At 48.6% G+C, this 22,309-nt stretch overlaps 1 protein-coding gene across 7 annotated transcripts in view; it reads left to right on the top strand.

Moving 5' to 3' along the window:
* The window catches only part of JAKMIP1 (janus kinase and microtubule interacting protein 1), a 292,916-nt gene that overhangs the window by 95,244 nt on the left and 175,363 nt on the right, over window positions 1-22,309 (top strand). For all 7 annotated transcript variants that reach the window (XM_082266556.1, XM_082266551.1, XM_082266553.1 and 4 more), the window contains exon 4: window positions 13,996-14,220. In XM_082266556.1, coding sequence (XP_082122682.1) covers window positions 13,996-14,220 — 225 coding nt within the window. The remainder of the gene's footprint in view (window positions 1-13,995; window positions 14,221-22,309) is intronic.

The raw sequence follows: 22,309 nt of genomic DNA, 5'->3' as shown, positions 1-22,309 counted from the left end.
GCCTGAGCTCATCCCTAGTGATCAGGGTGGTAACTGTGTGCCTAAAAAGTGTATTTGTGGTGCTTTTATTAACAGAACTGGCTGGCTTTCCTCTCTGACTTCAGCTTTGAACAGTAAGTGAAACCAGGGAGAAGAGCCAGCCAGATCTGGGTTGTGTTTACTAACACACAAAAATCTATGCTGTGATTGGCCACAGCAATCAGCAGGTTTACAGCCAAAATCATTGGCTGTGAGCCTGCTGATGAACTTGTGTTGTGTCCAAGCACATGCATGTACAGGCCTGTAAACTCGGCAGTTGGGCACGACGCACGGGTACATCGCTAAGCCCAGGGGAGCCACCCACCAATAGTAAATATACTGTTGGTGGGCAGCAAGTGGTTAAATTTAGGTCAGAGCTGGGCTGACAAAGGCCCAGTAGCCTCTTTATCTATTTGCCAGGCTGTTACTTGTGTTAGTTTGCTTGTTACAAGGAAACATGCCAAGGAAACTTGAGAATTGCTTGAGATTTAGAACGTTGGGTTACAGGTTTCTCTTGGTGGTCATCAGATGAGCCCATTGCCTATTTTCCTGGGCTTCTTAAGACCTTTTATTATCGCTCACAATGTAGGCACCGTTCTGCAGCCTTGCACAGTGCTGTGGATCCCATATATTATAACTGAATAATGAAGCCAGCTGGTGTCTTCATCTAGAACCATTTTACATAACTGGGAAATTACAGAGTTTGTGCACATTCCGGCCTTGACATCTGTTTTTTTCCATGTATGAGCAACCCAAAACCATCATTTTCAATACAAATACTAATTCAGAGCTAACAATCGTTCAGCGTCGTGTTTGACGACATACAGCTGTTTAAATGGTCCTTGAAACACGCTGTACTTTGATTCTACTACAACATAGATCACGATTTCACCCTGTCTGTGCCTACTTATCTGTGTGTATGGCTGTGTAACCACATCTGTCACTTCACAGTACAAATATAGACTTCTTACATTATCATCAAACACTTTAGAAGTCCTCAACAGCTCTTACCACTCTGCTTTTAGAGCTTTTTGGAACACGGATTTCTGTATAATAGCGTGTCTATTGTGGCAGACACTTCGGTTTCTTTGGACAGTAAGGTTTTTTTTTTTTTTTTCGAATGTTATTCCCAAAACAAGTTTGTCCCTGGAAATGTATTATTATTGTAACTATGTTACATTGTATTAAATTAAATTTGCGCTTAGGAAAAGTCTGCTTATTACAACAAGACCCCTACAAAATCAGTGCATTAAATGTTAGGACAAAGCATCCTGGGGGGGGGGGAGGGAGTGGGTAATTGCATCTACCATACCCCCAGCATCCACACTTTTAGAGCAGACATTTTTGACCAGGGTTCACCAGGCTTCTGGGAGAGATCTACTGTTGATGAAGGGGTCTACTGATTCAGGCTTCTGGAAGATCTGTTGTTGCCCAAGCACAATTGTCCCCCCCATCCCCACTAGCCTGTATTCGCATTGTACTGGGACAGAGCACCTCCACCTCACATAGATGTGTCCAACTGAACCGTACCCAAGCCCACCTCTGCAAGTCGTGGCATGGTATGCTGAGTTGGTAAATACATCTACCTTACCCCCAGCATCCACACTTTTAGAGCAGACATTCTTGATCAGGGTTCCTCCTGAGGTTACTATGGGTTCATTGAGTTGTGGCTGGTTTACCTCATATTTAACAGCAGCCACTTAATTCCAGGACCAATGCCACTTGGCATAACCAGCAGCTTGGTACCAATTATCTTTTTAGCTATCTGTATGGGTGGCATTCTGACCACCGATGTCAAGGTTGAACTCTTCCATTGACCACCAAAGTAAGAGGCATTTTTGCTATTGGTTCCTAATAAATTGGTATTAGTAATGGTTTCTCAGACAAAGACCTGAAAATTATTTTAAGGTTCCTGTGGGGTAAAAAGGTTAAGTGAGGCTGCTGTAGAGGGTGACAAATGCGAAGATGAGAGAGGTAGCGCTGGTGTGAGGCATGAAAGATCAGCACAGATCCCACTTCCAAAGTTCAGTCTTTGTGGTATCCTTGCAGTCAGTATATGTAGACTCCCCCTGTAAGCCATATGGGGCTGCTTTTTAGTAAGGATGTTTGTTTTATAGCTTCAACTCCAGCAGTTTTAAAAATAAAATGTTGGATAGAGTGAAGAAGTTTGGAGAACATCTCTGTTTTACTCGGGGCTTTTTTTCAGCGGAAATGTGGGGGAACGCAGTTCTGGCACCTCCAGCCCTGAATGTATGTAATGGAAAGGGGTACTGGGGTGTGCTGGAGAGTCTTTTGATGGTGGCTGTTGGGGATCTATTTTGCTCAATGGCTCCAGCCACTGCCTCTCTCTTCTTTGGACAGATTGATAGCAGCAAGAACCATTGGCTCCTGCTGCGTTCAATCAAACCATGTGACGTGGGGGCGGGCACAAGTCCCACTGTCTGTGTCAATAGGCGCAGCAGCGGGACTCACGAGCAGGCCGCACCGGTGCCCCGAGGGAAAGCGGCTTCCCGTGGGGAGCCCCTGATGAAGAGGGGGCCTGGAGCACTGGCGGGGGACCCCAGAAAAAGAGGATTGGGGCTGCTCTGTGCAAAACGATTGCACAGAGAAGGTAAGTATATGACATGAACAGATAAATACTCGCGCCTAGGTAATATAATATAATATAAGGTGGGAAGCAGCAAGTATCAAATACACTATATAAAATAGTGATCTAAGGTATGGAAAACAATAAAGTACTGCGCTACCCTAAATGAAAAAATTAAATAAATAAATGACCATACAAATTGCAGTAAAGTGCACGTGTAAACAGTATACAGTGCTAAAATATCCTATATGCTGATGTGTAATAAAAAATATGAAATAAATATTAAGCCAATGCAATAAATTCAATGAAACCAATAAAAGTGCACGTGCAAACGTGTAAAACAGTGGTGACAATATATATATAAAGTGCTTGGATACCGTATCAATTATTCAAATAAATACATATTAGGTGCATACAGTATCTGATAGTGACAGTCCGTAAAGTGAAAACAAAAAGTGCAAGATGTGCAGGAAAAGTCTCTTAAGTGGAATTGGAATCGTGCGTGGTAAGCTCCGGTAACCCTTCGTTACACCGCTCTGTGCCAGAGGTAAGGTATCGCACTTACCAGAAGGTGTGGATTCCTATGGCGTAAGCCAATAAGAATCTAATGCGCTTGTACTGCTGCTCCTTTGTATGGGTGGACGGGCTCCGTATGGATGTAGATATGCGCTCAGGGTAGAAGAAAAAGAGAGAGGCTCCTCATAGTGTGAAAAGGTTTTGACCTTTATTTATGCTCAGAAATCACAGCAATCTTCATAATAAACCATCCATTAAAATGTCCATAAAACCCATAAAAAACACTGCAGCGTGTAAAACTTCAAACACTCCAAATGGTAAAAAACCGTGGGTAACACCGCAAAAACAAGACCAAGACTCTGGTCAAACGGTAAGTGCCACCGCACGTTTTGTTTTCACTTTACGGACTATCACTATCCGATACTGTATGCACCTAATATGTATTTATTTGAATAATTGATACGGTATCCAAGCACTTTATATATATATTGTCACCACTGTTTTACACGTTTGCATGTGCACTTTTATTGGTTTAATTGAATTTATTGCATTGGCTTAATATTTATTTCATATTTTTTATTACACATCAGCATATAGGATATTTTAGCACTGTATACTGTTTGCACGTGCACTTTACTGCAATTTGTATGGTCATTTATTTATTTAATTTTTTCATTTAGGGTAGCGCAGTACTTTATTGTTTTCCAAGTATATGACATGTTTGTTATTTTTATTAAAAAAATCAAAGGTTTACAACCACATTCGCTGCATTAAGGTAAAAAACCTTCCGTGCCACAGGATCCCCTCCTCAGATCCCCTTAACACCAATCAAATCATTATTGGGCGATGTGCCCAAGAGCAGCGTCTCTCCCCGCTCTCTCCCTCATAGGGCAAAATGATAGCAGTGGGAGCAATTGGTTCCTGCTGCTGTCAATCAAATTCTGTGATGGGGCGGAGGCGAGCCAGGTTGTGTGTCTCTAGACGCAGGCAGTCGGGCTTGGAACCGAGCCCCAACGAGTGACCCCGTAGGAAACAGCTTCTTATGGAGACAACTCACCGAAGAGGAGGAGCCAGCAGCTCCAGCGGGGGACCACAGAAGAGGAGGAGCCAGGAGCGCCAGCGGAGGACCATAGAAGAAGAGGATTTGGGCTGCTCTGTGCAAAACAATTGCAAAGCTAAGGTAAGTATAACATGTTTATTCTTTAAAAAAATAAAAAATCACTTAATATAGTTTAAAATCACATTAATACTAGATCTTTTTTTTTTTTTTTTTGTTTTTTCAAATATGTTGTTTGTATACTGTCCAGTTGGTTTTGAAAGATTTGAGTTGACAGGTTCACTTTAATGCCTCTGTGAAGAGGGTGGAGGACTCTATGAATTCTCTTCACTGCCATCTTGTGGTGATGAAGTATGCTGCAATATCTGTTACAAGTTCTTGAATTTTTTTATTTTTTTTATTTCAGGCCACTACCACACCATTTCACTCACAGTTATCCATATTAAACTGTACTATACTCCCTCAGCACTGCAAGTGTAGGTGGCTATTTCTCTTTTATATTAACACAGAACTCTACCAAGGCAGGAGATGCAATTCCAGAGCGTTTAGGAGAAAGCTAATTGATTATATTTCCAGGCTAAAATAATTTAAAACCATACCATATGACAGCATGGGATATAAATGTAAAGTGGGTTATTAGCTGGTGACAATGGTAGCAAGGCTGAACAGCTCTGTTCTTCAAGGAAATCTACACTGAGGGGTCGGAGAGCTAAAGTTACACTTTGCAGAGCTCAGTGAGTAGAGCTCTAAGAGCTGATTGGAGGGCAAGGACACCCCCCCCCCCACACACAGAAACTGAACTGAGGCTGTCAATCAGCTAGAGGTCTCTCCCCTGTTGCCATTTTTCTATTGGTGTCAAGAAAACTTGTCAGAAGTGATTCATGGTGTTAACAAAAGAACAAAGCAGCAGACAGAAGTCACAATTGGACAAATACACACCATAGAGGAAAATGCTTTGTTCACATTTCATGCCTGAGGTTTACAACCACTGCTGTATCCAGGAACTAAGAAGACAGTTTGATCAGTCAATGAGCAGGCTCCACCTTAGGACAAGTTAGCAGCTGATTGGTGGCTTTGAGGGATTTTTCTGTTGATACATCAAGAAAACTGTAACTGTAACTTTTTGTAGGTTTCTTTATACATCTATAATTCTGAGATTCACAATTGTATTGCAGATGATAAATTGCCTACTGTTACAGTTCGAATTTATTGAGATAACCAATAAAGAGTATTACCTAAAGGAGGAGCAAAGGCTAAACTATACAACAACGTTTAATTGTTGCCTCCCCACTGTTCCCTATTACCTTCCCTTTTTTTTTTTCTAATAGTCATGTAAATACCTTTTTCTCTTTCGTTTATTGACGGACACAGCTTCAGATCTTCATAACCGTTGGGTTATACTGCCCCCTACAGGAGTAGGACAATAGGCAGAAAAAGGTCTAGCTACACCCATGGGCAGTCCCAGGGGGTATACTCCCTCTCTCTGCTATAGGCACTCACATTTTTTTCCTGCCTAGTTAGGTGTAAGGACCTAGTTCCTTGCTGGGATCTTTGGTCCTAGCAATTTTTTTCTTTTTAGATAGAATTTTTTTTCTCTTTGATTTTTCCTGTTAGATCTACAATCAACTGCCGGACTTGGTAACGGGCTGGATAATCTAGATCCAGTGGTCACCCTAGTCTGGCCACCGAGCACGCGCAGACCTCAGCTCTGCGCTAGGTCGGACGTGGCATAGCCCCACTGGATAGGGGCTGGCCTGCGAGGTCGCATAAGACCGGATCTTGGCCCGAGTCGCAGTGTTCCTCCTGGCCAACAGGGTTCTGTCTGGATCGATGGCCGCCTGGTTCCTGGTATGGTGAGTAGTTGTCCCCCCACTCCCCCTGGAGGGTTTTGGGGGGGGATGTGGGCCCCTCCTTGGGATGGTTTGACCTCCGGGTTCCCCTCCTTCCCGTCAGGCATCCCCCCTTGTCATCTGTCCCCCATCCTACCCCCCTCCCCCACCACATATGTTGGGGATGTTTGGGTGGTCTAAACCACCCCCTGGGGTAGGGTGCTATGGGGGCGGGGGGGGGTGTGCGGCTGGATACTGGGCGATCGACTGTGCGGGGGGGGGGGGTTGTACCTAGTGGGGACTTTTGGCAGGGCCCCCTGTCCTGCCTGGGTCTGTCCTTGAGGCCTGGGTCCCTTTAAGCCTTGTGGTGGAGGCCGGGCGGGGCAGCCATTTTGTTGTAGCCTGTGTGTTTCTATTCACGGCGGCCATGTTTGTGTAGTCTGGTGGCCATTTTGCGGTGGTTTGCTTGGTGCTTGTGCCTTGTGACCAGGGGGGTGGAGAGCACTGGGGGGGACAGGTAGCACTTGGGGGGCGGGCAGGGAAAACCAGGGGGGGTGGAGAGCACTGAAGGGGACAGGGAGCACTTGGGGGGCGGGCAGGGAAAACCAGGGGGTGGAGAGCACTGGGGGGGACAGGGAGCACTTGGGGGGTGGGCAGGGAAAACCAGGGGGGTTGAGAGCACTGGGGGGGACAGGTAGCACTTGGGGGGTGGGCAGGGAAGACCAGGGGGGTGGAGAGCACTGGGGGGGACAGGTAGCACTTGGGGGGTGGGCAGGGAAAACCAGGGGGTGGAGAGCACTGGGGGGGGACAGGTAGCACTTGGGGGGTGGGCAGGGAAAACCAGGGGGGTGGAGAGCACTGGGGGGGGGACAGGTAGCGCACTTGGGGGGTGGGCAGGGAAAACCAGGGGGGTGGAGAGCACTGGGGTGGGCAGGGAAAACCAGGGGGGTGGAGAGCACTGGGGGGGACAGGTAGCACTTGGGGGGTGGGCAGGGAAGACCAGGGGGGTGGAGAGCACTGGGGGGGACAGGTAGCACTTGGGGGGTGGGCAGGGAAAACCAGGGGGGTGGAGAGCACTGGGGGGGGACAGGTAGCACTTGGGGGGTGGGCAGGGAAAACCAGGGGGGTGGAGAGCACTGGGGGGGGGGACAGGGAGCACTTGGGGGTGGGCAGGGAAAACCAGGGGGGTGGAGAGCACTGAAGGGGACAGGGAGCACTTGGGGGGGCGGGCAGGGAAAACCAGGGGGGTGGAGAGCACTGGGGGGGGGACAGGGAGCACTTGGGGGTGGGCAGGGAAAACCAGGGGGGTGGAGAGCACTGAAGGGGACAGGGAGCACTTGGGGGGCGGGCAGGGAAAACCAGGGGGGTGGAGAGCACTGGGGGGGACAGGTAGCACTTGGGGGGTGGGCAGGGAAAACCAGGGGGGTGGAGAGCACTGAAGGGGACAGCGAGCACTTGGGGGTGGGCAGGGAAAACCAGGGGGGTGGAGAGCACTGGGGGGGACAGGTAGCACTTGGGGGGTGGGCAGGGAAAACCAGGGGGTGGAGAGCACTGGGGGGGGGGACAGGTAGCACTTGGGGGGTGGGCAGAGAAAACCAGGGGGGTGGAGAGCACTGAAGGGGACAGGGAGCTAGGTAAAGATGAATTCCCCATATGCAGCTGCCCCATCCCCCTCCTATCCAGCACACACACTTCGGCACTCACCTTCTTCCCACCGATGCCCCGCGCCCTTCTCCCGCCGCGGCTCCGCCCCTTATTCCCGCCGCCGCTCCACCCCCCCGCAGCGCTGACTGAAGGAGCTGCCTTCACACTGCGATACGGAACACGCCAGGCAGGACACCGGCAGACACCCCCCAGTGCTTGGCACCCGGGGCGGGCTGCCCCCCCCCCCCCCTTGGTATGCCACTGCGTGTCAGAGCCCCACTGCTCTCTATGGGGGAATCGGATGAGAAATTGGGTTTTCCATCCGTCCGGATTTCACAGACAGGATCGGATGCGGATAGCAGCGGACATGTCACCGCTGACATCCGCTGCCCCATAGGGATGCATGGAGGATCCGATCAGGTCCGCCTAAAAAAACTGACGGGCAGATCTGATCGGATCGTTCATGTGAAAGGGGCCTAAAGCTGCTTGTGCCTTCTTGCTAGATGTGGACATCAAGGAAGTACTGATCCTCTTTGCTGACTTCAGAATTGCCTCTTGCAGTGTGACAGGTGCTCTTTGTTTCCCATACGTTCTCAGCAGTCAGTTCATTTACGCTCTTGGCAGATAATAGTGAATCCTTGACTGAATTGTTCTGGCTCAGGCGTGTGCATTAATAAATCACATGGCAGGGACATTACATGGTGGGTTGTCCCTGAGTTCCTGCCGTTGGTTTTGGCATCACATCATATTAAGGATAAAGCATCAGATCCGGTCTACAGATTGCCTTCTGTATAATAGCTGGTTGCCTTGACAACTGGCTGTTACTTTGGATACTGTTCAGTGACTCATCCAAAGTTTGCTGTAAAGAAGCTTGTGTAACAAATGTAGAAATTCTTCCTGGTATTGTGAATGGTGGGTCATGCTCAGCACAACAGATGCAGTGCATTCAGAAAGTATTCACAACGCTTCACTTTTTCCACATTTTGTTACAGCCTTATTTCAAAATGGATTAGGTTAATTATTTTCCTCAAAGTACTACAAACAATACCCCATAACAACAAACGTGAAAGAAGTTTGTTTGGAACCTTTGTAAATTTATTAAAAATAGAAAACAAAAAAAATCCTATGTATATAAGTATTCAGAGCCTTTGCTCAATACCTTGGTGAAGCACCTTTGGCACCAATGACAGCCTCAAGTCTATTTAAGTATGATGCTACAAGCTTGGCACACCTATTTTTAGGCAGTTTCTCCCATTCTTCTTTGCAGAAATTCTCAAGCTCCATCAGGTTGGATTGGGACCATAGGTGCACAGCCATTTTCAGATCTCTCCAGAGATGTTCAATCGGGTTAGTCTGGGCTCTGGCTGGGCCACTCAAGAACACTCACAAAGTTGTCCCATAGCAACTTTTTTCCTATCTTGGCTGTGTGCTTAGGGTGGTTGTCCTGTTGGAAGATAACCCTTGACCCCTGTCTGAGGTCCAAAGCGCTCTGGAACAGGTTTTCTTTAAGGATGTCTCTGTACATTGCTGCATTCATTTTTTCCCTCAATCCTGACTAGTCTTTCAGTTCCTGCTGCTAAAAACCATCTGCACAGCATGAGGCTGCCACCACAATGCTTCACTGTAGGGATGGTATTGGCCAGGTGATGAGTGGTGCCTGGTTTCCTTTTAGATACGACGCTTGCCATTTAGGCCAAAGATTTGAATCGTTGTTTCATTAGAACTGGAGAATTTAGTTTCTCATGGTCTGAGCGTCCTTCAGGTGCCTTTTGGCAAACTCCAGGAGGGCTGTAGTGCTTTTTATAAGGAATAAGTCCTGTGAGCGACCCTGAGGCTCTAAATCGATCAGTTATTTGCCGCAGACACTCCACTTCTCATAATAGTGTGCTTAATTGAAATAAATATGTAGTGTTGCGCAAATAAAAAATTATTAAATTAATTAATTTGTGCTTAAATTATTAAAAACCCAAAATATTTATATGTGACATAATATTAAAGTGCCAATAGTGCTAATAAAGTGATAAATATAATATAATACTCATAGAAAAGAGAAAATATAAAATATATATAGATATAAAAGTCCAGTGTGCAAAGTGCAAAAAGCCAATAAACAAAGTCCAAAATGTAATCCTAAAGTGATCTGTGCTCCCAGAGAGAAGTGACCAGAGTGTCACAGTGGACAGCCAGCCGAGCACCCCCTTATGAATGGGTTCTCACCTCAAATCCTTAAAAAGAGCGCATAGATTGTTATCCCAAAAAGATCATCCATCCATATCCTTCAGGGCTCCTCTCATTCACAGGAGTTGCAGCGTCAATCAATGCAGCATATATGCAAACAAAAAGACTTGCAATAGTGTGTGAAATCCTTAAACAATCAGCTTTTATTAAATAAAGGTGGATAAATCTCACTCACATTTGTAGGTGCAACACATGCACTTGGACAATAGCATCAAGTAAATGGTGGAAATTGTGGTGGTATAGTGGGAGAGACTGCACAGCGCCGCCGGTCTCCACAGCGTGCACCAATAGCTGACAGCCTCACCTAGACAATAGTGTATCGCTCCGTCCGTCCTGTCCCCTCCCCTACGCGTGACGACACAGGGCTCACGTTTTGCTGAGGAGTGGCTTCCCTGTGACTCTACCATACAGGCCTGATTGGTGGAGGGCTGCAGAGATGGTTGTTCTTTTGGAGGGTTCTCTCTCCACAGAGAAATGCTGGAGCTCTGTTAGAGTGACAATCGGGTTCCTGGTCACCTCCCTGACCAAGGCCCTTCTCCCCCGATCGCTCAGTTTGGCTGGGCAGCCCGCTCTAGAAAGAGTCCCGGTGGTTCCCAACGTCTTCTATTTATGGATTATGGAGGCCACTGTGCTCATTGGGACCTTCAATGCTACAGACATGTTTCTGTACCCTTCCCCAATCCTGTCTCAAAGATCTACAGACAATTCCTTGGACTTCATGGCTTGGTTTGTGCTCTGACGTACACTGTTAACTGTGGGACCTTATAGACAGGTGTGCGCCTTTCCAAATCCATGTCCAATCAACTAAATTTACCACAGGTGGACTCCAATCAAGTTGTAAAAACATCTCAAGGATGATCAGTGGAAACAGGATGAAGCTGAGCTCTCCATTTTGAGTGTCATGGCAAAGGCTGTGAATAATTATGTACATGTGATTCTTATCGTTTTTTATTTTTAATACATTTGCAAAGATTTCAAACAAACTTCTTTCACATTGTCATTATGGGATAGTGTTTGTAGAATTTTTAGGAAAATAATGAATTTAATCCATTTTGGAATAAGGCTGTAACATTACAAAATGTGGAAAAGGTGAAGCACTGTGAATACTTTCCAGATGCATTGCATTTGAAAGGTGTGCTCCAGTTAAAACTGACCATTAAAGTTGAACTCCAGGGGAAAAAAGACCATACAAATTACCTGTCTTGATGCCTGTCCCACTTTATGTAAAAACACACACAGCGGTGGGCGCCATCTGAGTGCAGCATTAAATTAATTATTGTATGATAAAAGCAAATTGGAATCTCACATGAAGTAAGGTTTTGGAGGCATGTAGAGCATAAGAAATAAGGACATTAGGGAACAGGAACACTGTATCAGAGGCATCCAGTCCAGGGATTCTGAAGCGCTGCCTCCGGAAGGGTAGGCATAGGAAACAGAGTACTTCCTGGTCAGGAGGAGACTATAGAGGAGTCCAGTGGTAATGTCAGATGCCGGGGGATGTCCTGTCCGCTACTTTATTCAGTACTGTAAACGCTGACTGTCTGATGCTGAGACTTCTACCTCTGACTATAGTACGCTAATCACAGCAGTTCACTCAATGTACACCACCTCCTTTCAGAAAAAAACTTGTATTCTTTCTACTGAATGCAAGGCTTTCTGTGATTGGAGGAGGGAATATTGTGATGCTTATCCACCCCTCTAATCACCGAAATCTTTGCATTTAGTAAATAAAATACTTCTATATAAAGGGTTGTTCTGAATGGAGGAGGTGTACATTGTGTGACCTGATGTGATCAATATACTGTGACCAGAACTACAAGTCTCAGCGCCAGACAATCAACACTTGCATTACTAGGGGGACTGAATGAAAGTAAACCAAACGGAGCAGCAGCCCAACGTGACACAGACATCATAAACATTTATTTTTACACAGCAAATGGACCAAGATTATTTTTTCCTCCAGAGTTCAGCTCCCATGCAGTGAGGTTGTGCCCACACTGCACAGGTCAACTGCTCGTTATTGTCTAGGAGATTGGAGAAAGCTGTATACTCACCCAAGCCTCTGCTCCACCTTCAGACAGCGCTCCACCGCCAGCCAATGGTGGACTGTTCTGATATCCTCCCGTCCAGAGCAGGTCTATGGGTGTGATGATGTCAGGGACAGCCCACCCCATAAGACTGCTAGATTGTGGGGGGGGGGGGGGGGGGCAAAAATGGAGCAGTTAACCCAAGCACAGCCCCACTGCATGAGAGGCCTTTTTTTGCCCGGAGTTGGGCTTTAAGCCTTGAGATTGAAAATATGGTATACATGTTCATGACTTCAGTTTTCATCTTGGCATTGCTTTAGTGCAGCAGTGGAACCTTCTGCCTTTTTCTGTAATCTGGGAACCCCTGTTTGTGGTGCAGGAAAATAATTCTTAAACATGTCCATAGCAGGCTCCTGATGGTCTCTAATCTAAAGAAATTCTTATATTAAAAGAAATAAATATTGGTACTGAGACATTTCTCAGAACCACCAATGAGGATCAAACATGCATCGCATTTGTTATTGGCTCTTTAGGAAACCTAAAGAAAATTGCTTGGCACAAGCTTCATGAAGAACACTCAGCCAGCGGTATAAGCATTGCCTAGGCACAACATTGCAGAACTTTGGGAGCTCCAGGTGTAGGATGGGGTCAGTTGTCAGACTAAATATCGTATGATGCGTTGTGTGACACCAGATTTGTTCCTATTTCTTGCCTGCCATTCAGGTGCTCCTTAACCACTTCAATACTCCCCCTTCCTGTCTAGGCTCATTTTCAGCTTTCAGCACTGTCACACTTTGAATGACATTTGTGTAATCATGCATCACTGTACACATATGAAAACGTTATCATTTTTTTTCACACAGATAGTTTTCTTTTGATAGTACTTAATTGCCACTAGGTTTTTTATTTTTCACGAAACAAACAAAAAAAGACTTTAAAAAAACAAACGGTTTTCTTAGATTCTGTTTTATAAAATGTAACAAATAAGTAATTTTTCTCCTTTGCTAATGAGGCTGCACTGATGGGTGGCACTGATGGGCAGCCCTGAAAGGGCTGCACTGATAATCAGGACACTGACTATCAGTGTAAATGTGCCCTGTCAGGATTGCCAGTTACCGGCTCTCCTTTCCTGACAGTGTGTGATGAACGGAATGTCGATAAGCAGTAAGTTTGTTTACATGTGATCAGCTTTGATTGGACACAGCTAATCACATGGTAAAAGGCCGCTATGATTGGCCCTTTGCAGCGATCACACAGCGCACCAGATGCGTGCCCCAGGGGGGCATGGTTCTGGGTGGATGTCCATAGACGCCCTCCCAGAACTATTGTACTGAGCTATAGCTCTTTTGGCTATAGCGCTGTCGGGAACTGGTTAAAGTGGATCTTCACTGCATCTAAGCACCACAAAAAAAATACAATTTAATTAATTTCTGATATTCAAAGCAAACTCCCCCATCCATCCATGCTTTATTTTGTTGAGAAATCACTTTAAACACCCACCCTAGCATCTTGAGTGAGGACAGATGATTCATGTAGAATTTACTTCCTGGAGTCCACCTGCCCTTAGCTCAGGCATGCACGTAAGAAAGTGTGCTTAGATGAGAAAACCCCCTCCTCCTCCTCTCTTCTCCTCCTGACCAGGTCGCCTCACAGGTCGCCTTAGTGTGAACGGGGACTAAATCAAGTAAATATCATTTATTTTCCTGTCTATTTACTAATGCTAGCTAGGATTACAAATAATCAATGTTGTTTGGGAGAGTGAAGTTCCATGGACATTTGATTCCTACAGACAGCATATCCCCATCTTCAAAATGTCAATAGTTTTTATATCCTATATAGTAACCAATGCCATTGGCACTTTGCTTCACCAGCTGCAGTTTGCTACTGCAGGGTTACATTTAATACAAATTGTATGGCAGCACAAATTCTTTGTTCAGACTTTTAAATGTAATGCAAACTATAGAGCGGCACAGCACAAATACTTATTTTAAATACATAAAATAAGTTCCTGTCTTTATCATATTGTTTGTTTTTCCTCTTGAGTGCTGCTTTACAGGCTGTCTGATCTTTCTCTCTTAGATGGATGAAATTAAAGGAAAGGAACGCGTGATAATGGCGCTGGAGAAGGAGCTCGGGGTGCAGGCTGGTCACACGCAGAAGCTGTTGCTGCAGAAGGAAGCTTTGGATGAACAGTTGGTCCAGGCCAAGGAAGCTGAGCGATACCACAGCAGTCCAAAGAAGGAGCTTCCCACTGGAGTTGCTGACATATCCGAACTGATGGGTCATGCTGTAAAAGCTAAAGAGGCAAGTGCTGTGACTGCTCCATCCCATACACATACTCAACAGTCTTATGAAAGGTGGAAATTGTTCGTATGATGTAGTTCTTGATAGAATTGCAGACCTCAGATGGAGACGAAGCTCTCACTGACTTTTCTCTTACGTCCTCTGACAGTCGCCACCGATCCATATAAGCCTTCACTATTGGGTAATGGTGCCCTCTGCAGGAGTAAGCTAGGCAGATAGAAATGTTAATACAAAACTTTTCTATACTTAGACACACCTCTAGGGGGCCGTCCTCAGCCATTATCCCAGATCCAGTTACAACTGGTCCTCAGTTTTATGCTGCCTAGCGTAGGAGTAGGCTAGCTTTTCTAGCCGGGACCTAGTGTCTTGGTTTTTCTTTCAGTTTTTTTCTGACAATATGTATTTTTCTTCTGAAAATAGGTTTCTCTTACGTCCTCCGACAGTCGCCGCCTCTTCATATTCGTCACATATGGGGTATTAGACTTTGCTCCGAAGGAGTAGCTAGGCAACAGAATATGTTAACAATAAAGCTTTAACATATCCCACCCTCAAGGGGTGGTCCCCTCAGTCAATACCCTCCTACTTCCTGCAACCATATCTCAGTTTTAATGTCTAGCTTGTCAGGAGTGGCTGGCTCTCTCTGTGCTGGGACTTTTTGTCCCAGACTCTTTCTTCTTTTTAATATTTTGTTTGAGTTTTCTCTCTACCTTTACTTAGCTGTTATTTTTGTCAGCATTAGTTAGTTCTTCGGACGAAGAGGATCATGCGGACTGGGTCTCGGGCTGATCCCCCTGATCGCAGGTCGTGGGTCAGTGGCTTCCCAGTCTGCCATTGAGCGTTCAGCCAGGTAACGCTCCTGGCACAGTGAACGACCCATCCCTGTTCGGTGCAGGGATGATTGGTGAGGTGGCTACCTCACCGGACGCTGTGCGGTTTCTGAACCGCCATTGTGTGCGTCTTGAATTGCGACTCTCCCTGCCTCATGTGCAGCGGCTTGTTCGCCTGTGCGGGTTCCCCACGCCATGTGAGGTAAGTGTATCTATGTGGGGACCTGTCTGTCTGGGGGGGGTCTCAGTCTGGGACTGTGTAACCTGCCTTTAATCACACTGCTTGTCTCCCTATCTCTCGGCTGCATGCTGTGGGCTGCAAGGGGGGGGGGGAGCTGTATGACACTGAGTATGTCAGGCTGGGCAGTGTGAGGAGCTGTGTGCTGTGGGGCATGTTTTTAATGGCATGTTGGGGCATATACAGCGATCGCTGCGGCGATCTAACATGTATCCATATAATGGGATAATATTGTGTGTGATTTTATGCACTGTGGAGCGGCGATTTCGGCGCCAAACGACGCCATTTTACCGGCGCCCGCTCCGGCCGCATGGTTTACATGCACGGCGGCCATTTTCTTGTAGCCTCCATAGGCTTACATAGAGCGCCCTGGCAGCATCACTTCCTCTCTCCTGGAAGCACCGATCGAGGCAGCAGCAGCAGCGGAGTCTCCTCAGGTTTTATCCTTCTATTCCTGTGTTCCATTGCCTGTATTCAGTCTGTATATTCCCTGTGGGGGTCTCATTGTGCCTGAGTGTGGTGCGGTGGGCTGCGCTTGCCGCGCTTGTTGTAAGGGGGCAGTTAACCCTTGGTTGTCTGGCATACAGGGGCAATGGATTCTCAGGAGGGCAAGTTTCCCACAGTATTGGTAGAAAGCCAGGGGACCGCTGTTTCCCCCCCAGGGGGGGATTTAGCCACTATTGTGGCTGGCCTTGCTGCACAGGTGCAAATGCTGGTGGCTGCTCAATCTACTAAACGGCCCAGAGTTGCTCTGTCCTCTGATTCTGAGGGTGAAGGTGATGGGGCTGTTCTGGCGGGGACCCCCCTATCGGGGTCCCGCTCCTCTCTTGATCTAGTGGGGTCTGAGGTAGAGGCTGAAGTTGAGGGGGTTGATAATTCTCCCCCTGGCTCGCCTGAAGAGCTTGCAATCATGGATGAGTTGATTGCTTCCATTAAGCAGACGCTACGTTTGCAGGACGAGGTGTGTCCCCCAGCTGCCTTGGCGGCTTATGGGACGCAGAGAAAACGCAGGACGCCGCAGGTTTTTCCCTGCAATGCTGATTTTCAGCGCGCTGTTAAGGACCAATGGCGCGATTTGCGCAAGCCTTTTGCGGTACCAAGTAAATTTGAGCTGCGTTATCCTTTCTCGCCTGCCACTGATGAACGGTGGTGTGTGCCTCCGCCAGTGGATCATGCTATTGCGGTTTTGAACAAAGCCACTGCGATCCCTGCAGAGGGATCCCCTGTTTTCCGTGATGCCACGGATAGGAGATTGGAGTCTCTTGCCCGTCATACTTATTCTGTTACGGGTTCTATGCTTAAGGCTCTGTTTGCTTCTCTCATGGCGGCCCAGGCGATCGCAAGTTGGACGCAGATGCTTAGGCGCGTCCTAGTGGCCGATTCGGCCTCGGCGGCGACCCTGGATATGGTGGATCAGATCCACCAGGGTGTCATGTATCTGTGTGATGCGGACCTGGACCTGATTCCGTTGGCCGCGCGTGTGCACAGCGTGGCGGTGTTGTCTCACCGCCTGGTTTGGTTGAAATGTTGGTCGGTGGACCAATCTTCACGTAAAACCTTAGCCAATCTGCCTTATGATGGGTCTCGCCTTTTTGGGGAGTCCCTGGTTGTGTTGATTAGGGGGATTACCGGGGGTAAGAGCACTCTCTTGCCCCATTTCCCCAAGGCTAAGGGGGCTTCTGGGAAGAAGCATGCTCATTTTCGGCCCCCTCAGGGGTCCTTTCGTGCCTTTCGGCCGCACTACAAGGGCAAACCGTTCAAGGGCCAAGGCTCTCAGAAGAAGCCCTGGTCTGGGAAACAGAAGTCCGGTCAATCCGGACCTGCGGCCCATAACAGTTCGGCCTGAAGGGGCGCCCTCACCCAGTTTTGGGGTGGGGGGACGCTTGCTCGGTTTTCTTCAGCCCTGGTTGGCCCGTGTGAGGGACAGATGGGTTCTGGAAATCGTTCGATCTGGTTACAAGATCGAGTTTCTCTCTCGGCCGGAGAGCAGATTTTTTCCCTCAAATCTTCAACTGTCTCCAGAGCGCCTGCGGGATCTGCACCTGGCGGTGCGGGACCTGAGGGCTCAGGGAGTGGTGGTTCCGGTGCCTCATCGGGACAGATTTCGGGGGTTTTATTCCAATCTGTTCACCGTGCCCAGGAAGGAGGGCAAGGTTCGTCCGATTCTGGACTTGAAAGCTCTGAACCGCTCTGTGCGAGTTCGCAAGTTCCGCATGGAATCCCTGCGCTCGGTGGTGGCTGCCCTGGTTCCGGGGGAATTCATGGCCTCCATCGATTTGAAGGATGCGTACCTTCACATCCCCATATTCGAGGGTCATCAGAAGTACCTTCGATTTGCCATTGCGGAGGATCACTACCAGTTTGTGGCGTTGCCCTTTGGGCTCGCCTCGGCTCCGCGGGTCTTCACCAAGGTGCTTGCACCGGTTCTGGCATTATTGAGAGCCCAGGGCATTTCTGTCCTGGGGTATCTGGACGACATTCTGGTTCGGTCTGCGACCAGACAGGGTCTGGAGAAGGACCTGTCTGTCACAATGCAAACTCTGCAGGAGTTCGGTTGGACGATAAATGTTCCAAAGTCGACACTGAGTCCGTCGGTTCGTCTCCCCTATCTGGGAATGATACTGGACTCGGTGCAGGCGAAGGTCTTCCTGCCGGAAGACAAACTCAGGACTCTTCAGGAGGAAGTCAGGTCCCTCAGGGACGTTCCACACTCGTCTCTGCGGACGGGTATGAGATGTCTGGGATTGATGGTCTCGGCCTTCGAGGCGATTCCTTTCGCGCAGTTTCACACGCGGGGTCTCCAAGCGGAGATCCTGTCCAGGTGGGACGGGCGACCTCAATCTCTGGATCTTCAGATCTCGTTGAGTCATCGCACCAGGGAAAACCTTCTGTGGTGGCTCCAGTCCCCGTTGGTGTCCGGGGGCAAGTCGTTTCGTCCGATCTCGTGGACGATAATCACCACGGATGCCAGCCTGTCGAGCTGGGGTGGTGTTCTGGGCGTTCTGTCCGCCCAGGGGACCTGGTCGGAGGGGGAGTCTTCCCTTCCGATCAACATTCTGGAATTGCGTGCGATAAGGCTCTGTCTTCATCGCTGGACGGACCGGCTGCAGGGCTGCCCGGTTCGGGTGCAGACGGACAATGCCACGGCGGTGGCCTACATCAACCACCAAGGGGGCACCAGGAGTGCCCGAGCGGCTCGAGAAGTGGCCGACATTCTGTCTTGGGCCGAGACTCATGTCCCGGCGATAACGGCGGTTCACATTCCGGGAGTGGAGAACTGGCAGGCGGACTATCTGAGTCGCCAGACCCTGGATCAGGGGGAATGGTCTCTCCACCCGGCTGTCTTCCAGATGTTGTGCGCGAAGTGGGGTCTTCCAGATGTGGACCTGTTCGCGTCTCGCCTCAACTACAAGGTGAAGAGGTTCGTGGCAAGGACGCGCGACCCTCGGGCAGACGCGTCGGACGCGTTAGTGGCCCCGTGGCATCAGTACAGGCTGATGTACGCGTTTCCACCGATTCAGTTGCTGTCCAGGTTCCTTCGCAGGTTGCACTCGGAACGCAGCACGGTGATTCTTGTGGCACCGGACTGGCCTCGCCGGTCCTGGTACGCAGACCTCGTGAATCTGGCGGTCGACGCTCCTTGGCGTCTGCCTCTTCGAGACGATCTACTGTCTCAAGGACCGATTTACCATCCTGCTTTACAGTCGCTGGCTTTGACGGCCTGGCTGTTGAGACCGAGGTCCTGAAGGAGAAGGGTCTCTCTCCAGAGGTCGTTCATACTTTGATCAACGCGAGGAAGTCTTCCTCGGGGAAGGTTTATTACCGTACTTGGAATGCCTATTTTGCCTGGTGTGAGTCCAGGGGGTTTTCACCCCGCACGTACTCGGTTTCCCGTGTGCTGTCTTTCCTTCAGACGGGTGTCGATCAGCGTTTGGCGCTGGCTACGATTAAGGGTCAGGTGTCGGCGCTGGCCGTTCTGTTTCAACGTCCCGTGGCTTCCAACTCCTTGGTTGGCACTTTTATTCAGGGTGTGCGGCATCTGGTTCCTCCTAGGAGGGATCCTTTGCCCCCTTGGGACTTGAATCTAGTTCTATCTGTGTTACAACGTGCTCCTTTTGAACAGATCAGGGAGATCTCGTTGTCTATGTTGTCCAAAAAGGTCACCTTTTTGGTGGCGATCACTTCGGCTCGCAGAGTGTCGGAACTGGCGGCTTTGTCCTGCAAGTCTCCGTACCTGGTTGTTCATTTGGATAAGGTGGTCTTGCGACCTAATCCTTCTTTTCTACCGAAACGAGTTTCGGAATTCCATCTTAACGAGGATATTGTTTTGCCTTCGTTGTGCACGAAGCCTAAACATCCGAAGGAGGTGAGATTGCACTCTCTGGATGTTGTTCGGGCGATAAGGGTTTACCTTAAATCGACTGAGTCTTTTCGTAAGACTGACTCCTTGTTTGTTCTTCCAGAGGGTCCTCGGAAGGGCATGGCGGCTTCCGCCTCTACCATTGCCAAATGGATCAGGCAGACCATTGAACAGGCCTATGCCTTGCAGGGGAAGGTTCCCCCTGTGCCTGTGAAGGCGCACTCTACTAGATCACTGAGTACGTCTTGGGCCTGCCGTCATGGGGCTTCTGTAGCCCAGGTGTGTAAGGCGGCGACTTGGTCGACCGTACACACTTTCACAAAATTCTACAAAGTAGATGTTCAGGCATCGGCGGATGCTTCCTTTGGCCGCAAGGTTCTTAGTGCGGCTGTTCCATAGGGTCCCTTGTTGGGGACTCCTGGCTGTTGGGATAGTTTTTTGTATCCCCTGGTTTTTTTGTCTTTTCCTGGGTTGTTGCTCCTGTTGAGCACTTATTTTTGCTGTTGCCCAGCTGGTTTCCTTCCTTTGGTAAGGTTCCTTTCTTTGATGTGGAGACTGCGTTGCCTTTCGGCGCGGATGCGTTTCCCACCCCTCATGTTTGCACTGCTTTGGGACGTCCCCATATGTGACGAATATGAAGAGGCGGCGACTGTCGGAGGACGTAAGAGAAAACGGAATTTTTGTAAAATCTTACCTGTAAAATTCCTTTCTCTGAGTCCTCCGACAGTCGCCGCCCCCGCCCCTCTTTTGGGGTTTGAATGTATACTCTACTGCTATTCCACTAAAACTGAGATATGGTTGCAGGAAGTAGGAGGGTATTGACTGAGGGGACCACCCCTTGAGGGTGGGATATGTTAAAGCTTTATTGTTAACATATTCTGTTGCCTAGCTACTCCTTCGGAGCAAAGTCTAATACCCCATATGTGACGAATATGAAGAGGCGGCGACTGTCGGAGGACTCAGAGAAAGGAATTTTACAGGTAAGATTTTACAAAAATTCCGTTTTTTATTTCTCTCACTATCACTAGTGAGTCAGGGACTTTTTCCTGGAGGACTACAAGTGACTGCAGAGCTGGGCCTCGCACTAGGTAATATAGATCCTTATGGAGTCCCAGCCTGCCAACGAGCGTCGCAGGTTACTGGTGCCCCCAGGCCTCGCAACGACAGTGCCCCTCTGAATGGGGATGAGCCTGCGGAGCTGCATCTTCACTGAGGGTGTCTCAACCCGGAACGCCCGCTTGTTGCCAGCATTCCTCCTTGGCTGACGGCACCCCCACTTAGGGTGGGAGGTCTCCCGTATGAGAGCGGTGCCCGCTTCCCTGGACTGGTGAGTACTGATACCCCCTTGTCCCTGGGGACTTTTGGGGTATTTTTGGACCCACTCTTAGGGGATGGCAGGGCTGGTGGTCTCTGTGGGATCCCCCGTCTGGCTGGCTTGGTGTTAATTTCCTCCCTCCCTGGCCCTGCTGAGGGCGCTGTGTGAGGTACTTGTGATACCTGGGGGGTTTTGGGAGGGGCTCCATAGCGGTGAGTGGTCTCCCTAGGGTCCCCTGTGGTGGCCAGACCGCGTGTGTACGCATAGTTGCCGCTGTTTTAGCGCGGCCACCATTTTAGGTGAGGGCAGATCACTGGGCTCTGTGTGTGGGCAGCAGCCATGTCATGTATACTGCCTTGCTGCCGATCGGGCGCCATCTTAGGTAAGGGCATATGCCTAGTAAGGGCAAGCGGCCATCTTGCTGGTGCCTTTTTACAGAGTTTCATTAGGCACCATTTTATTGTGGCTCCTGGGCTAGGCCTGTAAAGGCGTGAGGTCACTTCCTCTCTTTCCCTCCGTTATACCTCAGAGCAGTCTGTGACAGTTTATGAAACTGTGGGGGGATTTTTACTAATGCCAAAGGCATTTTTCTGCCAAAACTGTTATTTTTTGTGGATTTTGCATTTTCTGAAGGAACTCTTTCAAACAATGCAGGCTGCGGTGGGGTTCCGCAGGAACCGCCGATTTAAAGGGCCAGCATCCCATTTATTTTATCTTGGTTTTCTGGACTCCCAGACCAAAAATTTCCCGCAGGTCAGGTATTCCTGAAGCCTCTTCCCTGGTCTCTGTTTTCTGCTGCTCTTGTACTTTTTTTGCATCCATGGTGGATCTGCAGAGTGCTCTTTTAGGCTACATTCACACCTGAGCGTAGCGTTTTCGCGCGTTTTTTACCGCGATTTTACAGCGATTTTTTTTTACCGTGATTTTACCGCGATTTACAGGCGTTTTTACAGGCGTTTTTTGTGCAGGCGTTTTTAGATTGAATAGAAACCAATGGAAAACGCCTGTAATCTGCCCAAAAAGAAGCTCATGTACTTTTTTGAGCGTTGGGCGTTTTGCTTACAGCATCAAAACAGGGGCCATTGAAATGAATAGGATTTGTCTTGTTGGGCGTTTTGAGAGCTGATCCTAGAGCAGAAAAACTCCCGAAAAACGCCCCAAAACGCCTAGATGTGAACGGAGCCTTAAAAAACAATTAACAGCCTGTGCCCTCCCAGTCCTCGGACTCCGAGCCTGAATGGTTGCCACGGACGTTGTCCCTCCTGTGGGGTCCATGTCCCCCGCTTATGAGGAGGTGGGGGTGGAAGAATCTTCCTCCTCGGTAGCGCGAGGACGCGCTGCCATAAGCT

This window comes from Pelophylax lessonae (genome assembly GCF_965119305.1).
Source record: "Pelophylax lessonae genome assembly, chromosome: 1".
NCBI lineage: Eukaryota > Metazoa > Chordata > Amphibia > Anura > Ranidae > Pelophylax > Pelophylax lessonae.
The sequence above is the reverse complement of the archived record's forward strand: the minus strand, read 5'-3'. Positions and strand labels throughout refer to the sequence as shown.